The sequence below is a fragment of the Etheostoma cragini genome, chromosome 5 (genome assembly GCF_013103735.1).
Source record: "Etheostoma cragini isolate CJK2018 chromosome 5, CSU_Ecrag_1.0, whole genome shotgun sequence".
Taxonomy (NCBI): domain Eukaryota; kingdom Metazoa; phylum Chordata; class Actinopteri; order Perciformes; family Percidae; genus Etheostoma; species Etheostoma cragini.
Window position 1 is genome coordinate 14262054 of NC_048411.1, and position 20232 is coordinate 14282285.

General features: G+C 38.5%; 1 protein-coding gene across 2 annotated transcripts in view; it reads right to left on the bottom strand.

The window, feature by feature from the left end:
• The window catches only part of LOC117945213 (EGF-like repeat and discoidin I-like domain-containing protein 3), a 114403-nt gene that overhangs the window by 9786 nt on the left and 84385 nt on the right, over positions 1-20232 (bottom strand). For both annotated transcript variants that reach the window (XM_034872564.1, XM_034872563.1), the window contains exon 9: positions 2415-2570. In XM_034872564.1, coding sequence (XP_034728455.1) covers positions 2415-2570 — 156 coding nt within the window. The remainder of the gene's footprint in view (positions 1-2414; positions 2571-20232) is intronic.

Consider the following 20232-nt stretch of genomic DNA (forward strand, 5'->3'; position numbering starts at 1 on the left):
TTTAAAGAAAAAAGCAAACAAGGCAATCTATGGATTTTTTTTAGAGGGATACTGTTGTGTGTGTGAGTGTGTGTGCCACTGTGCCCTGATTTGACAACATCTGTATTCGGACAGAGCCTCCTCTCTCAATCTAGATCTAACTGCCTGCAGCCTCTGCCACACAGGAGCTGGAGGGGGGAGCTGAGAAGAATACTTACAAGCCTCTACCACTGTGCCTGAACCAGACACCCAGACACACACACAAACACACACACACATCTCTGCCAAGTCGAGCATTGTGGTGTGGCAGGAGGAGCCTCAGGAGCCCAACAGCCAAATGTGTCCTCTAGCATTAATGGCTGCTGCAGCTGACTGAAGGGGGAAAACACCTTGAAGAATCATACATCTGAACAGCCCCCTGGCTGCATCTAGGGACAAACTGATTGACATTCTCAGAAGCCTTGCTAAACACGACTGCCCTCTAATACAAAGTCCACACACTCCAATTGACTGCCTATCCCTGGTTTTGCTCTGACTTACACCGCAGTAACAACACAGGTTATAGATGGTTACAGAAATGGCTTTTATCTAATTTAAAGGTATTTTTACATCCATGGGTCGATTGATAAAGTGCTGCTCTCCATGGAGTTATTGCTGAAAGTGAGATTTCAAAATAAAAGATAATAAACAGTAACTGTTCCTGCAGTTACCAGTACTTTTTTCTCCTTTGCTATCTAAGATTATAATTCCCAGGCTTTCGGAAGTCATCCAGTGCTCAGGGTTGACATTGCTCGAGTGAAAATCATGCTGAGCATGTAGTGGCTCGATCCAAAGATCATTGTGGGTATTGAAATTATAAACTCTTCGGGCAGAAAATATTTCTGGTTATTGGCTGCTGCAGTGGCTCTGCAACAAGGATGAGGGCATTCCAGTAATTGAGATCTGACTATTGAGGGGTGTTATTTGGTGCTGTTTGTCATATTTCAGGTTTAGGTCTACCACACCGAGCCAGACTAAATAAAAAAGCCCTTCTTTAGGAAAATATATGCCAATTTTCAAATGGCAGTTAAAGATATCACACAACCTCTAAAATCAGTTTTTATGAGAAAGCCCAACATCATAGCGGATGCTTTTATGTTTACTGAGTGCCGGGCATGGATTGCAGTTGAACTGTGGAATCAAGTATAACTGCCAATCAAAGACAAAAAGGATTTTAAGTCATTAGAAAACTATCAACAAATGCCTTTGTATTTGATTATTTTTTGTAAATGTGTGAAATAAATTTGCATGTACAAATGAATGTGTGTCAATACCGATTACTGATTGAATCTAGTGCTATCAAAAGCAATCTATCGTTAACGAATGAATCAAATACTACGCAAAATAAGAGTTCTCGGGACACTCAGATTTGAATTAGCTGCGCAAACCTTTACACTTACAAAATATGAACAAAAACATTTTTTTGTTTAAATGGAACACATTTTAAAAATTGGATTTATTTCATGCATTTTTTATGATCTTAAATAATTTGAAATTTCGTTCAGAGATTTAAATTACACTGCAGATTAAAACAGAACAATGTATACTGTATATTTATTATGATCTCATTGTATAATAACATAATGATTTCAAGCATTACATATAGTATTTGCGTTGTGCAATACGCATGGATGGATTTTTATTGGATCTTAGTTTCTTCACCATGGTCAACACTACTGATCAACAAACTACGAATAAGCAGAAGAAGTTGTGTTTATTGTTAAATGACAAGGCAAAAAAGAGAAGTAAACACTACATCTCTTGCCAACAATGCCTGAAAGACAAGGGGCTTTTGTAACACTGTGCCTGCAGCTCTCCTGATAGAAAGGTTGCTGCAGCCCTGTTCTGTCACTGATGTTGTGGCCGATTGGAATGGACATGTACTCTGTTGAAGGGCCGTAAACAAGATTTCAGCGTAGCACTGGCCAGGCCAGGTTGACAGCAGTCTTATCTGATCCCAGACCAGAGAGAGACAGTAGGACAGACTAGGCAAGCTCAGTTTGAGACACAGATAAGAAGATGTTAAAAGAAAATGGAAAGGCAAAATAGACAACACTTAATAATAAAAATACATTCTGACATTTGCGGCTTTGTGTTTTTGTTTCTGCTTCAAGTTTCCGTCCTTCCTGTGCATTCTTCTGTTAATGCTTTCTACCCAGAATGCCCCTTGCCTTCCTGATGTAATATATAATTCAAAACGTTCAGTACTCAGTTCCCAAAGACGCACATCCAGTATTCCACAGTATCTTTCAGAATATTTGCTACTTGTACTGTACATGACAATAAAGATGTGTTTAATCTGTTTTACAGTACTATCAGTTCATCTGATGGTAGACATGGCTTAATACTGTGATTTGTGTTTGATTATGGTTATATGGGCTGTGAAAGTTTCTTACCTTGTCCTTCCCCTGTTTCTCATCTTGATATACATTCCACCGCTCCCCATCATTACTGTACGCCAGTTTGTATGAGCCAACAAACTGGACATGGCCGAAGTCTTTGGCTCCCTGGGTGATGATACCTGTCACCTTGGTAGGCACAAGCAAGTCCACCTGAAAAAGGAAAAAAAAACAGAAAGAAAGATAGTAGAATGAAATATGTCTTGAGAAACTTTGCCAGTGAAAAAGTTTTAGCGATGCTCAATTTTCACAATGTAGTCAGCATCTTTTTTTTCTTCTTTTGATGTCATCAGAGGATTTACTGTATAAAGACATTGGGTGCAAAAGTCAGGTTCAATTATTCACAGAATATTGAACAACAAGACTTAGTCCACAACCTTGCCTCAGCAAAACAGAAATCCCACACCGCAGCAGCTTCTGAGACCCACACTGCTCCATTTGGGTTAATTTTTAATAGGTTCTCATTTGTTGCAAACCATTTACAATGGAGGGATGCTAGGCAGTAAACATGCACACTGTTATGTTATATTGACATTTCAGTAATTAATTGTGCTTCATTATTTAGAAATGTATACATAGTTGGGTTGAGATACAAAACATAATTACTCTGAACCCAAAAATGCAAAACAAATAAAAAAGAATAAAGATTCAGTATGTGGCTCACTCTGCTTCAGAGAAAATACTCAGCAATTCTGTCAAAAACAGGTCAGGTAAGATTTTTCCACCATGTTAATTATGTCAAATGAATAATGTATTTGAACAACCTGCCTACTTACATGAACAGTACATCCCAGTTAAAAATACAGCCTACATCGTAATGAACATAAATGGTAGTTCATAAAACAAGTCACTCCCACGGAGCTACCATGAGCATAAAGCAGCGGGTGTTCTGTGATGTTAGTTCATTAGTTAAGTTCATTCCACATAATGGAAAAAAGTGAAGAAACACTTTGACATCTCTGTAGTACATTATGCCAAATGTTTAGTGTTGTTTGGTGCACAGCAACTAAACTTTGATACTTCTAAATATCAAAACTTTTAAATAAAAACATTCCATGGGATTACTTTCTTTTAAAGAACACGCTATTTTATATGAATGTAAAAAATTGAAAGCACTGTCTTCTGCATCTTCAACCCTTAAATGCCCTAAGTAGCATAAATGTCACTTATAACATGCATCTATGCAGCACTAATTTACAGTCAATACACAATAAAAAACAGTGTGCCACTTAGAATTTTACTGTCACATGAGAAGATAGTGAATACGTTTAGATGTACAGAGCGAGCAAAAGTGAGAGAAACATACGCATGCAGATGTATTTTTTCTGCTGCATATACAGTACAAAACATTGAGGCAACCACACTAATGGGCCTGGTCATAGGCCAACATATACTGTGTCACACAGCTCCGACAAAACAAAATAGGGCTGTGCCTTTGTAGATTAAACCAAAATGCAAACAAACTGAATGCGTGAGTTATGACTCTCAACACATTGCAGAACACCACTGTGCATCTCACCACATCGCACCACACGTTTATTGCCTGCAATATGTTACAAACCCTGAACAGTGATGGAAATGAGCTCACTCCGAGTTTACATCTTTAATGAGGTTTCCTCCCAACTTGTTAAAGATTGAGGCCTGCACCCTAGGTACTAGAGGGGTCTTCTTAGATGCAGACCCCTGCTGTGTCCATACCTGCATATGTACCTGGGTCCTGACATACATGTAGACAAAGCCAAGCCGTAGCGAGTACAAAGCAAACTCTTTACTTTTCTTAAAAGGCATCCAAAAGGATAACTCCCAATTCTCCATGTGTGATATATTAGGCTCAATGAAAGTGGAACAAAAGACATTACAGTTTGCATGCATAGATGATTTTGTACTTAACAATTCTGTGGTTACAGGTATGCTATTATGCAGATGCTGCACAATACTGTATCCATACATGCTTCACTTGTTGTAAAACAAGTTTCTCCTTTAAATGCCAGCAGCCTCTTTGTTGTTTTTTGTGTAAAATCATGTTAATTTCTGTTTCTGAATGTGGCTATTTTCCTGTGATGTATATGAATACCTTTACACAACAGCTATGTAATGTCACAGCAGTCGGCTCTATAAAGGGGTCCAGAAAGAAACAGTGGCAAGGGCTGCTTGGTTGATTTAGAGGGGCATAACACCTTGCATTGTAAGGCTTTGATTATGTTCCAGTTGCAGAACGTTGAGGTAATCTCGTTCTACCCAAGCAGTCAAGTCTGCCACAGAAACAAAGCCAAGCTTGAAGGGGAACCTGTAATTGCTGTCACAGGTAGCGGTCGAAAAATACAACCGCCCCTAGCGACACCGGCTCTCAACACTTTGATGGCCCAAACTGAATTAGGGAGCGAGATAAGCTTGTTAAAGCAAGGCCTCTCCTACAGCCTTCTGTTCTCTCTTCCATCACACTCTCAACCCCATTCCCCTTCTCCATGAGCCGTTAACCCAGACAAACTAGGAGTGTGTAAATTCTTTATAGCAAACTCTGAACGCCCATGGTATAGATGTTTCAAGGAAATTAAACACAATAATCAATTTTGGGATATTGCTTTCTGTGTCTGAGATTAAAAACGTTTTAATCTAAGCCTCCAGTTTTCCCAACAATGCAGCTGCACATCGAAAAGGGAGCAGGGGTCAATTACTTATTTGCACTTCTCTTTGATGGCAGCCTGCGAAGGGGCAACACTTGTGCACTTCTGCCAGACACATACTCATCCCCCCTGCCCATTAAGAGTTGGTGTGTAAATCTCGTGTCCCTATTTGAAGTGGTTTGCCATAGCAGGATAAAAAGATTAATGCAGTGAGAGGCAGCTTCATAAGGAGCTGAACAAGGCCCAGCATCCTTTTTTTTAATGAATTCAACACTTGCATACATAGCATCCTGCTGACATTCTCCCTCCAGCTGTGCTAATTTAACTGTATGTGTTGAAGACTCATTTCATCTTCAAAGCCTGTGGGACACATAAGTGTGTGTGTGTGTGATGCATACTTCTTGTATATTCTCCCTGGTCACAGTGCAGAATTCAGAATTGTATGCACACAACTCACAGAGAAATGGGGGGGACAGTGCTATAGCCCATCAAGCTCACAACAGGACAGCTATCATTAAAGCATAAAGTTGGGCGAGAGAGCTTGAAAAACACACTTCTCTCCAGTGAAAAATCTTGAAAAACCTATAGCAGCTAATTTTCCTTTATACTATTTTTATACGCTGAAATACAGCATGCTAAAAACCTTTACAATGCAAATTTCATGGGATACTGTTTAACATGAAATAAAAAAGTAGAAATTTAGGTTAACATCAACATTTTTAACAGTAAGTCTGCATCAAATCTGGTGGTGTGGAGTTTAACCCTTATATTGTCTTCCCGTCAACGACCATGCACTGGTCCTCCATTTTGCTCTTCCTGTTTATAAAGCACAAAGTAGCCTATAAATTAACACTGAATTCTGTGTTACATCTTCTTAGCAAACTTGATTACCACTAGTTTTATACCTATTTTTGGAATTGAGGGCCAATAAACCTAATTTACATGGATTTATGCCAATTTTGTTAGTAAAATAAGCAAACGTTATGAATGGTTTTGACAAATACTTATGATCAGAGGAAAATTTGTTTATGGATGATCACAGATATTGACCTGGGTAGACCATGAAAGTAGTGATCATCAATAAGCTTTTGGAACCATCCATGTTATTTTGGGGAAATTTGGTTTAAAGAGAGCCATAGCAACTTATATACAAACTTTGAAAATGGGTCAACATGGGACAACACAAGGATTAAAATAGGTGGCCATTAAGGTGATAAGGTAGGTCTTGTGAAAAATGCTATTGAGTTGCATTATAGGAAATGTAGGATCCAGTATTTCTGGAGCTTGACCTGTACTGAAAGTCAAGATATTGTGGCCTCTTCCGCTTCAATTTGGATCTTTCACTTTTTTTTCATTTTTTTTTCATCTTTGATGAGTCCCTTGAACTTTAGGAAGTGCTATTATACATTTGGCGAACATGCTCATGTTATGAGCAAGATGTTCTCCATGGTTCAACCGAAAAGGTTCTAGCTTCTGATGACAAAGATGAAAAACTATTAATGTAGGACAAAGAGCACAATAAATCATAAACCAGATAAAAATGTGTATAATATTGCAGACACATTTGATGCAGTCCCCCCTCTATTTCTGAAAGCTTAGTTACCAGCTATGTACATATTGTTTTCACCTTATGAGTATGTGGGTGTTTCATACATAAGTGTGTCATTATGGCAAAATGTTGTCCTGAATTGTCCTGAAGATACGTACTGTAGTAGGAACTACCACACAGGCAGTTTTGAGTTCTTTGCCAGGTGTTTAAATAGTTCTGTCTGTCTGTCTGCGGCAAGATTTTGTCAGCTTTTGCATCAAAACAGTGCAGGATGCAGTCCCAAAACTGTACAGGTCTGTATTTGAGATCAAAATGAATGCTGAATACAAAGATGGAGTGGTCCGAGCAAGGGCACTGAAGTAGGGGGTTAGGAAGTAGGGGATGGGTCATTGTGTTTTGGCCATATGAGAAGTGACCTGACTAAATCTAAATACCATTTCTATGATCTTTTACACATGATGTCTGATCTGCATGTTATGTAAACATAGTCACAGATGCCACAAACCAAAGGAGACTATCCTGTGCTGCTGAAACAACCCTACTATCTTTAGAAAAGCCTGTTAACCCAAAAAGAAAAGCTAAAATGACAAAAAAACAAGAGATGAGGCTGAAGGCAGACAATTTTCTTTCAGATGGCTGACTGAGTAGAGCACTTCACTATGAGTGCAAAAAAAGCCTGTTTGTGTCATGACACCTTTCTGAGTTTAAAAATGCTCCATTCCACTGGCTGAGCCACTTCTATGAGATGAAGCAGGAGACTGCGTCTCGCTGAGCTTGAAAAGTAGTTATGTGACATGTTTGGCTTTGTATTGCGTGTATGGCACATTGTCCCAGTACCAGGAAAGTGAAAATGAACAGATCTGAAATAGGGTGCTGCATACTTAGAGCCCTACTCCGCAATAACACCAGTCCAAACAAATTAGACTGAAACTCATATTAATTAATTCCGTATGTTTTGTTTATTACTGTAGAAAACAAACAGCCTGTAGCCCTTTATAGACTCAGCCTGTTGGACAAAAAAGCCCTAATTACTTATGAAAACGTAAAATCTAGAGTGCTGATTATAAATAGCTGCAAGTATACATGAATAAAAAGAACAGCTTGCTGATGGCCAAATTTAAATATTTTGCAGCAGTACACCTTTCTACCTTCAGGCAGCCTGTACCATGAGGCAGTACTGAGCCAAAGCATTGTGGGTGCCTCAGGTTACAAGTTGGAATATGGAATGAATACATGTAGATGCTCTGTTTGGATATTTAGCTTCATCTCAGGATAGTGTGATAGTTCAACTAAATATCACTGTCACTTTCTGTAGTTGTGACAATAGCTGCACAATTAGATAGATAGATAGCATTTATTATTAGACTCACGGTCTATAAAAACCACAAAAACAAAAAAAGATACAAATACACAAGAAAGACACCAATTAAATAAGACAGCTATACCAGTAATCCGGTAAGGCTGACTTGTATCGCAAAGCACTGAACCTCGGGTCAATCAGATGTGAAATGACAGAGTTACAAGAAGAATTCAGGCGACCAATACATTTATACATGAGATTCCTCAATAAAGCAGAGAATGTAATAACTCCTGCTTGATAGAACAATTCACTTGCACTACACCACCTAGGTTTCCTGAGTAGAATGAGCAAACAATCATTATAAGCGACCCAACGCTTGTTGAAGCTTGCCTTTTTGAACTTGACCCACAAGGGGGCAGTTTAAAAAGCAGGAGAATATGCATTAAAGAGGTTTATCTTGACAGTATTAGAACAGTAGGAGAACTTCCTGGCAGGCATGTTAGCCTGTACATATAACATGCAACGCTGCCTCTACATGTCCTCATTATCTGACAATTGATCTGTTAAGATGTGACCCAAATACTTAATTTTACAACCTACAGTTAGCACTTGCCCTGCCAGATGGAAAGATGGAAAAATAAGGTCCTCATCCTCTTTCACTCCACAGATCATAACGTAACTCTTTTTGGCATTATATTTCACATCATATTCAGCACCATAATTGGAACATATATTCAACAGCTCCTGAAACCCTGCACTGCTAGGAGAGACAACTGCCAAGTCATCTGCATACATGAGATGGTTCATTAGCATGTTACAATTAATGGCAATTTTATCAAAATTGCAAAATGGTCTAGTGCAATTTTCAAATTTCAAACATCATTGTTTGGTTCAAATCCTTGCGTAAATGCCACTGTAATCATTTCTTTTATAAGTTTTAATGTTTTTCAATGAAAATGAGAATGATGCAAAAAAGATAATTCCCTCAAATATCGTGAATCATACCACAATCGGAATATCAGTCAAAATAATTCCAATTAGATATTTTTCTTCATATCGTGCAGCCCTAGTTGTCACCTTAGATTACATGTAGTAGCACACAATGAACCACATGTTAAGTCCTCTTTTAAATGTCAGGATGGCTCTCATGGGACACACACACATGCTGCAGGTGACACAAACAGACAGTAAATCCCCTTTCTGACACCTTTTGTGACCAGTGTGGGTGGGATGTCAGAAGGTATAAATGCCTTCACAGAACAAAGGAAGGTTTCCAGACAGTTTGACTCAGTTGCTTGGAGCATTGAGGATAGTAAAGGTGATGTCATAGAGAGAAGCTCCCCCTCATGACTGCATCATATTGTTTCAGGCCGTTAAGTGTGACCACATTCAAACATCAACTTAAAACATGTCCCCCTTTTTTGAAATTTGATTTGTGTACAATGACTTTAAAAGTGCTCAATTTGGAATGTGAATCAAATTCACTCTTCTGAAAGGAACGTCTCCATGAGGAATGAGCTCTCCTGAAACAAAGATGGATGTTTTTGTTGCAGAGCATTATGACTTGTTTTGGCAGTACTATGAGACAGTCAGCTGGTCAAGACACATCTCACAGCCAAAAAGCTGGGGATATAACTACGGGAAAAGCCCCATTCATTGACTTACAGTTAATTGCAATACAGTGGCACCCTAATTTTCTAAGCCAAACAGTTTTATATGGCAAAGACATCACTATGCATTGAACATCCTCCCCCTTTCTCTCCACTCTAGTCTTCATGCCAGCACACGTGCATGAAGCAATATGGGATGTAACTGAAGTAGTGCTGTCAAATGATTAAAATATTTAATCGCATTAATGTCATAGTTAACTCGCAACTAATTGCACATTTGTATCTATTCAAAATGTCCCTTGGTTTCTTTTTTTCCCATTATGTTTTCTCATTTTAATGCTCTTACCAACATGGAAAAGTCGGCTTGCTTTGTGCAAATGCTTTTTTATTAAAAACAAAATTGGCATCTGGACCACTGAAGTGTTCAATTTCACACGCAACATTCTCACTTGGAGCAGTCATTCACACTTGCCGTAAATAATCTCTCACACAATGTAACACTGTCCATCAATAAAAGGGTGAAAGGAATACTACGAAGAGGTGGAGAATTCGCATCAGCTGTGTGCTTGGCCTTCAAGTGGTATTTCAGACTGGACGTGCTGCGAAGATAGCTCAGTTCAACACAAAACACCCAGATCACTTTGGTCTTGTCAATGGAACCATTTGGCAACTTTTCAGATTCTTATTGGGTGTCTCGTTCTCATCATCCACTCAAAACGTAAAGTTACTACTCCTTGGCTGGCTTGCAAAACAGCACAAGTGTGTGCGGCGTGGCTGTTGTTTTGTTTCTGGTCTAGCTAAATCCAATGTGAAGTTTTTTTTCTAATGTTACTTGTTGTTGCAAAAGCATGTTAAAAAACTACAAAGTTTGCAAGGCCAAAAAGAATGTAAATCTTGCAATAAAAAAACTGACGCCGCTAAAATAGGTACGCGTTAACTGACAGCACTAAACTGAACCTGAATTCTTTGTTATTCTGTCTAAAACTATTGACAATTATTTCATCTTTACAGTATATCTAATATGCTTAAACACATAATGAATGGCACCTGCTTGTAGATAACCCCAGATTTTGGCTCAGAATTCCACCATTGCTGCATTAATAATTAGAAACGGTAACATTGTGCTGAAGTCATTGTAGAAAAGTAACAGCTTGCAACACAAACACCTGCTTGGTCACTTTTTTATTTTCTAGAAAAAGCTGTCTTTTTTTTTTTTTTTTCATCTATAATTTAACACAATAACTTGGGGGATTTAAAATAGAAAGTGCTCATTTAAACCATTAAATATTATTAAATTCCTATTCTTTCCTCCAAGACAAAGGCAGCCTTTCATCCATGCCAGTGCATTGCAGCACAGACCTTACTACCTGGGGTTCTAATTGGCTACACAGCCATAAAACAGATGGAACCTCAGTTCAGCGTGTCCAGTTAAGTCTACATGGTTGCATGAACCAGAAAATGGAATTGGCCATGGCGAAAGCAACAGGAAGGAAATGATGGCCTGAATTATTTCGAGCTTTTACAGCATAGAGTACAGCATCTAAAGAACCAGCGAGTTGCATACGATACCAGCATGAGTGAAGGACTCAAATCCATATGCGTAAAAAAATAGACTTGACCCTACACTAGTAAGGGACTTGGGCGATTTCACACTCTGTTTAAACTTCACTGTGACTAGACACTTGGACGGACATTTACTCACTGATACAATCTAAAAGTAGTTGGTCTCCCAGCGTGATCTCTGTGATCTGAAATCCAATCTGTAATTCATGCTGAAGGAAAATAATATCTGCTGGAATATTAAGCAAGTGTACAATTTGAAATGATTCAATGATCTTAAATATGGTGTTCCCATTCTAACAAGGAGGACACAGGATTTTAAAGATCCTACAAATAGGTACGTTAAAAATAATATCTTACACGACTCTGGCTGCTGCACTTACTGTACAGCTCATCATCGCTCCTCTCTCCCCTTTCCTGCTTCTCACATGGTATATCAAATATTCATATGGAATTCTCACACGCACACTCTCTGCAAGCTAAAACAAAATGTTCTTCACATGGAATAAATAGGGAACCATGAAATTGATAAATAAATAACATTTATTGACATAGGTGGTCTTTAAAATATACTTATCCTGAGATGAATCAACGGCCTGTTTTCTACAGAGCATTAGCTTAACTTTGGACTATTCTGAATTACTCATAACACCGTAGGATACAGCATGTAGTAGTGCTGCTCTAGTGCAGTCCACACTCTCCTGGGTGCAGAACATAAATATGTCTGATTTAAACATTGGATACCCTGCTTGTCAAGAGATGGCTTATAGACACTCTGGAATCATAAGATACACATGCAGAACACATTGGACCCAATCTCTGCTGCACTGATTTAAGCTCTGGCACAATCGCCTCTGACTCTGACAATTCTTGCAGATCCCACGATTACAGCAAGCGCTGCTGCAGACTCATGAATCACTCATCCCAAGATAAAACAGATAAATACTTCCTACGGTACATGAGAGGGAGTGAAACCGACAGAGGTAGAGAGAGGGAGATGATGATCAGGATGTGGTGTTGAAGGATAAGATGGCTTCCTTGGATAATGAAAACAAATGAGTAACATAACACAGGTTTGAAGCAGACCTACACCTTTTAAGGCTCTAGTTGGAGGGAGGGGACACTAAAAACCACCCGATTGAATCAGGGAAGCAGATGGATTTACCATCCCTTCCGTAACTTCATTTGGAACCTAATTGAATCAGCATACTAGCTGCAGGGAAACTGAATAAAATAGAGCCACATTGGACAGGATTAGAATTAGTCTCTGACGATAAAGCCTTAATGAAATTTACATCAGACATGTTTTCAAATTCTTTCTAAAATGATCCCTAAATTCTTCAGTAATGTTCTAAAGATGACCAAATTACCAATAGCTGCTGGAAATTTTTTTCGAACCAACATACTGGATTTATGTCTATTGGAGTACATTTTGATATATGAAGGAATCTCAAAATGGGTATCCAAAAGTTAGATATCCGGTTTCAGATGGGTCCAATCCAACATGCTTCTTCATAGAAGTCTGATAATGACCCACAACAATCCCTCCTAGTATGATCCTCCATATTCATAAAACATGCCAAGTCTTATAATCGTGCAATCTTTGTGCATGATTACACAGTGCAACTTTGAACTTGCCGTTCTGAAACTAGGCTAGTACATCTGCCTACATAGAGTGCTGGCTGAAAAAAATTTGCATTCATGGTTACATCTGTTATACTGACTTCAGTGGTTTATATCAGTGTGCCATGCTATTTCTCAAACTTTGTCAACAATTTTCAGGGGAAAAAAGAAGATGCAATGCAGTTAATTTATTACACAGACAGTTGTATATCTGATGCTTGATGTAGGAATGCAACTTGGTGTTGTTTTCACAGACAAATTGTTGGCTCAGTTGGTAATGAGAAAATCCTACTGACATGTGGGATAATTAATATGTGAAGGTTGAATCAAGATAAAGATTTACATGCACAGAAGTGTACATGCAGCCTGAGAGACTAGAAGTTATGATCAAGCCGGTGTTCATACATTTGATACTTTTTCAGCATCACAGCTGTGGCTAAATGGCTGCGCTTCTCACTGATTGCAACTGAAACCACCTGGAGACGTTGTCCCTCTAACATTCTGTTTCTTTAATTAGTTCAGCAAGAAAACTTGGCTGCAGGTGCTTTTCTCATCGATTCAGTTTTGTGTGTAAAGCAGGAGGAAAAATAATGTTAAAAAGCTGAGCAACTGGTAAACAGTGTTGGGCAAGTTACTTAAAAAAAAAAGGAATTAGTTACAGTTACTAGTTACTTCTTCCAAAAAGTAACTAAATTAGATACTCAGTTACAAATTATAAAAGTATCTTGTTGCTTCAAAAAGTAACTAATGCGTTACTTTCAAGTACATTTTTAAATGCTCAAATGTGACCCGTCCTCCACCCCTCTTTAACGGAACTTAAAATATGTGTGTATGTTCAATTAGTTATGGTAAATCTGAATATTAGAATGATTGGACACTTAACACAAACATACAAAATATATACACTCTTTGTAGTGCAAATAACTTAAGAGCCCTGATGTTTATCCTTGTGCGCTGTTGTGTGCTTAAAGTCCGCCACCCCCCTCCCTGATTTCATAACGCCATATCTGTTTCTCATTAACTCACTAGCTTGTGCTGTTTGTTGTGTGTCCGACTATGCAAGCTTTCAAACACCAACCCAACTCTACCTCTGATTGGCTTACCATGAAATGTTACTCAACCTCAGCCAATCGTCAGCATTTATGTGCTTGTCTTGTGTATGGCCCACTAACCAAGGAAAAAAAAAAAATCTTTGCCTCTCGGCTCAGAGATCTAGATGATCTGATGAAAAAAAAAAAGCTTTAATTATAGTAATGCGATGCATTTTTCGGCAGTAACGGTAACAGCGTTAATAAGGTGGTAAGAGTTATTTCAGTAATTAGATTACTCGTTACTGAAAAAAGTAATGCCGTTAGTAACGCTGTCATTTATAACGTTGTGATTCCTATCACTGCTGGTAAATAATAAGGGATGTATTTAATGCAATCAAAAACTGAATAGTCACATCTGCAGTGACAAGTGCCTTTTTCTAATTTCGACCAGATTAATATAGTATCAAATTAATACAAATATGCTGGATTTAAGAAGATAGCCTCTGCATGATGCCTAACAATTCGAGGTTCTAAGGATTGTGTTTTTCATGAGGGGATGGTGGGGGAATCAAGCTTGAAGGACGCAGAAGGCGTCTCGGCTTTGAAAGTTCTTGCTGTCCATAGGAGTAATTTTAAGAAAGTACAGACATGATCAGTGCTATTTCAGATGAAAATATCCCTCCTAAATCCATTTCATGTAACAATGCCTTTACTCTCTCCAATGCAGCTTTTCTGTCTTAAGAAAGGAAAAGCTTAATTTTTGCTGCATAAACACTCAAGAAGTGATGAGTTTCAAGGGGACAAATTAAAGTTATTCTCCTCTGTAGATGGAGGAAACAAACACCCAGCTAATTCTATTGATTAAAATAAAATAGTTTTTTGTCAGCAGGGCTATATTTGAGGTAGCGATTTGATTAGAAACCTGTGCGCGACAAAATTGGTGCATTGATGATACCCGGTTTGATTACAACAAATGCACGCTTACAGGCACTGAGTGGGAATCAATCTTGCATTACTCCTACTTATTGTTCACTCTAGCCTCTCCTCAACATGAGACAATGCTCTATGTGAAGTAGCAATATGCATTTATGCTTAAGAAAGCATTGGCGAACAGTTGGAGTAATTGAGTTACACAGTATATTAATTCACAAGGATATTTTGAATTTCAATATTGCAATAAAACATTTAAATGCTTAAAATGTGAGTTTTAAGACAATCAATGCCCATTGCAGAAAATAAGAGGAAAATTCTTTTTTTAAGATTATTTTTGGGGCTTTTCCCTTTATTACAGTGATAGTGCTTAGACTGGACAGGGGGAGAGAGATGGGGGATGACACGCAGCAAAGGGCTGAAGGTCGGATTTGAAGCCTGCGCTGATACAGGACCCAGCCAACGTGAGGCAAACGCTCTTACTGGGTGAGCTAGAGGCCGCCCCATAATTCAAATTTTCTAATCTGTTGACCACAAACCTCACATATTGTAAGGGTTTACAACTCTATTTAGGATGTGCAATTTTCCATCCAAATGATTAACTTCTATTTCAAAAAGACTTTAATGTTACATCTAGAGGATAAAAATGTACATAGTTTATTATGTAAGTCAGTGCAGGTCTGTTCACTTAAGTAAAATAAAGACAAGGTAAATGATTGCAAGGTCTATGGTATGCTCCAATTTGGAAATGTAACATAAATGTTATCTAACGGATTATTCTTTCAAATCTTAAGAACTGTCTGCACAGTAAAAATCTATTTTTAAAAGTGTAATCCATTAACATTGCTCTTTCTAAGACTTGTATTTAATATTTTCTCTCTGGAAAGTGTATTTCACTGACTTGAACTGTCCCCTCATCCGTTTCTGCCTCTTTCTGTTCCTGTCTTTCTCCTCCTTGGTCCTGTGTGCGCGCGTCTTACCATCAGAGGGAATCATTGACGTCCCTTCATGCATTCAGTGCATATCTACAGTGTATATACAATAAGAGCCCTGCTAGCTGGGTTGCAGTATTTTAGCCTACAACTGGTTGCGTCGGATTAATGAGACAGAAAAGGCTCTGTCACTCACAAGACAAGGATAAGGTGACCCAACATAGTGGTGCAGTACAAGATTGATGATCCCAGATTAAGTGTTGGGTTGCTTCCATCTCCAGGGCAGCTTGTTCGGCGCCTAGCCTGAACATGAAAAGACTGTTCTCTGACATTCAGCTTGTTACAGTCCCCTCTGGTGTAACTAGTGCCACCCCAATGTTGCTGTAGACTTTGGATGCGAGAAGTGCTTTATCTATAGAGCTTTGGACCATCCAATTGATCTATATAAACTTAAGTAGAATTATCTGTCTTGAAAGGACAATATTTAGGGAGCTTTCAACGATCTCTCTTGGGAAATTCTTAGTTAGTTATAAGCCAATACTACTTTGTTAAATGTGAGAAGTATGCTAAGCTAGAAATGTCTCCAAGACATTGAGGGATCCCCTTTGTTCTGTTCCTTGTGATGGAAATTTGTCCTCAATACAAACTGAGTGACTTTTGCCGAAGGCAGATCATCCAATTCTTCCATGCACTACTCCCCCTAGACCGTATTTCTTTGCAGGCCCAAAAATGATACTCTTGGAGAAATACATCAAGTTCATCCATCCTTCCACTTTTTCTGCCCGTACCAGCTTCTTCTTCATAAGCAAAATCAGGTCTCACTCATGCGTTGATTATGTAGTTTTAAACACTCTACCCACCAAGAACCACCACCCTGTGTCTTTTATCTCATTTTAAAGCTTGGAATTTGCAATCCAATTGTCTCGCATTTATCCGTAGGGGCAATGAATGGAAGGCAGCATTCAAATAACACAGTGCCTGGGGACTTCTTTTAGAATCTCTTACCCTCTTGCTGTGTTCAAAGCACTCAACAACAATATTCTTCATCATGAAATGTTCTAATTAAGGCTGTCAAAATGAACACGATAATAACAACAAAATCCTTTTAACGACACTCATTTTTTGACACGTTCTTCTGTGATTTGGGCCTCGGGTCACTCTGTAGTTTGGAAAAATCAGGATGTGATACAGCAGTAATATTGTAAATGGCTAGCAGAAACAAACATTCTTAAACAGAAATGGATAAAGAAAAGGTTGCTTATAAAGGTGATTCAGTTCCACCAAATTTTTCTTCCAACAAGACTAAAGTTATTAGCTTGTGTAGTAGTGTCGATGTGAATTGCGTTACCACCGGAGTATGTCAAGTCTCAAGTACCACTTGCTGACTAAGCATGTGGCTGATGCAGAAAACTCTCCTCTCCTTGCCAATGGCAGACTAAACTAGTTGGCAGTTTGCAACTCAAATGCAAGAAGTGTAAGATGTTTAGAGCAGTAAGAGGTACAAGTGTAAGGTGGGACACTACACTGTGTTAGTATTACCAAGTAATGTTACAATCAGGTCAATATATCCATCTGTTGCTGATTGACGGGCTTGTTTTTGATTATTAATCATAATAATAAACATTTGCACAAAGCAAGCATATTTGTCTGCTCCCATGTTGATGGGAGCATTAAAACTTGTCTGATCCCATGTTGATGGGAGCATTAAAACTTGAAAAAATTCCCTTTTTAAAGTAGATTTGAACAGTTAAAAAATGTGCAATAGGTCATGATTAATCATGACTTAACTATGGACAATTATCACAAGCTTCAGAAAATGGTGGACCCAAGTGCCTAGACCACAAGCAGGAAAGAGCTTGACTATTTAATAATGAAAATCCCAACAAAAGGTTTCCAGCAAAAACAGCTGGTATAACAATTACAGAAACTAAGTAGAAAACAAAACAAGAATCACAGGAACCATAAACACTGACCACAGGAAGACTGACCACACAGAAATAATGACCTGACAACAAACACGGGAAACGGAAAGACTAAATACAAGAGGTAAGAAGCAAACAAGGCAGAGGTGATACAACAGGTGAACCATATCAAGGCGGGGCAGGACAATCCAACAGGGAGAAAACACGAGACAGGAAATAAACCCAGACAAGACAAGACAGAAGTGAACTACTACAAAATAAAACAGGAAACAACAGAAACTAAAAACCAACAGAAACTCAAACTCAGTACCATGACAGACAATCATGCAATTAATCGATTGACAGCACTAGTTCTATATCTTTTTTGTCTAAAATGGCATTATCACTTTCTACAGGTCCCTTCAAGACCATCCTCAACATGTCTCAAATTAACAATGAAACCGAGTCACCATTTTAGCAATAAATTCAAATTCTGGTAATACACATTTACTAAGCTTTTGACCAAAAATCTCAAATGATGTAAGGATGTAAGGGTTAACAACACTATGTAGGATGTGTTATTTTACGTCGGAATTATTAACTTCTATTTCTGAAATGAATTTCATGACTTTAATGTTCAAATACAACGGAATCAGCATTTTGTCAAATCGAAAAAAGTGTGATTTAGTGTCATCCTCATCATCTCTGGTGGCCGTTTACTGTACATATGGATTTTACCAGCAAAGTCGGGAAATACATGGCAGCAACCTCGTTCTGTCACACAGCTGTGAGGATCGCCAACTTCTACCAGTAAGAACTACACTGTTGTGGCAGTGTCATTTATTATTCTTACACTCTATTCACATTATTCACCTACACTCCTGAGGCCGATAGAGTGGGTATATTGAGATCCAGCAGCATTTCATCATAGAACCTAGTGTATATTGATCCAACCTGACCATCATAGTATTCAGGAACTACCATTTCCTCAATATCCAGCAAATCCATTCTGTTGCATGCACCTGCAACTAACTGTCACCAGTGGAAATAACCTATGCTATTAGCAATAAAGAAATGTATGCAGCTAGTGCTAAAGTACTAACACTGGCAGGAACATTTTACAGGCCCTATACAGCTGTGATTGGGATAGGTCACTTCTCTTAAGTCTCTCCACTTGTCTTAGTCTTGCGGATTTTGTAGTCTCCCACTGGGCTTTCTCCTTGGTCCCGTGTGTTCAAGCAAAGATACACTTTACTCCATGTGCAGGCATGGCCTTTGCTGCTAAGCTGCCACTATTTACCTCATCAGCATCTGCCTATGCAAACCTCCACTCTCAGAATTGTCATTTGCATAATTATTATGTGTGAGAATTTCCTGCTCTTCCTTTGATAAAAAAAGCCAGAATTCTAATCCTACCTGCAACATGATGTTTTCTTTTAAGGTCCAACCCTGCTTGAAACCAAACAGTGACAGGAATATCATCTAAACATCAATCTTTGCTCACTTAAGTACAAATATGGTTATTATTTAATCCCTGCAGGGGCAATTACATAGAAACCTAGTCATTCCATAGATGGGGATAACATAAGTAAAACTGATAAAAGTGCTACTGCATGCAAATACATAATACATGTATGCAGGCCTTTGATCTACTTAGGATGTGTGATGACTTACTATACATAATCAGGTACCTAAATGAGTGATGCTTGATAATAGCTGTACCTGTATGTTGAATCCTACATTAGCTCCAATAAACATTTGCATAGGCGCTCAAGTTTTCACACGCAAGTTTGAGCTCACTCTCCGTCATCAGAAACAGGGGTTATTATCAGGGTGCCACAGCCACACACAACACATATTTATCACTTTAAGGAGATAATTAGGTGTGAAAACCTCAGAGACAGGGGATAACAAATAAATCACCGGAATGGAATTACTTTCATAGCTTGTTATGTAACCTTTGCAGGCTACAAATAAATTAAACAAGTAGCAAATGAAGTGACTTTCAATGTTTACATTACACTTTGGAATGCTATTTAAAGTAAACCTTCAACCCATCACTATTTATAGTACAGATGTACATGATGTACGTTATAAAGAATGTCCTCTATAAAGTTAGGTTGACAGTTTTATTGGAGTGATTTAAATTGCACATTTTAACGTGACTTTTTTCTTTGCTTATACAATAACATGTTCGCAGAAGCCTATCGAGGGTGCTGTTTTTCATTGCACTGGCGAACTAGGGAAATAGTGCAAGGCAACAGCCAAAAGTGGAGTTACATAGCAGTGTGGTTGCTAGAGATGCAGCTGTGTGGAACACAGTTTAGCAAAGAATATGTAATGATATGTGCTTTTAGTGATAAATCTCTTCTGTAGAGAAGTGTCTGCACAGCACAAGCTTGTTGGAACCAGCCACTCTACTGTAGCTTAACTAAAGGGTTTTTCTTTTTTTAATCTTGTGTACAAAGCTTAAATATAGCACTTGACAAGGACTGTGTTCTTATTTCTTTTGCTTTGCCATGGAGATTTGTAGGCTTACATTATAAGGGTGTGAGAAAACATGATTATGTTTCTCAGAAGAATGTTATTTGAGACCTGTGATTTTTTTCAATCTACTTTGAATAACAACCCGTTTCCAATCAATTGCAGGTGTTGGGCGTGGGTTGACCTTAAGGAGAACCAAAGAGGACACTGTTCTTCATGCTTTAAAAGAGGTCAGCCAAGGGCCGGCCGAACAGTCCTCCACTCCTCTTCG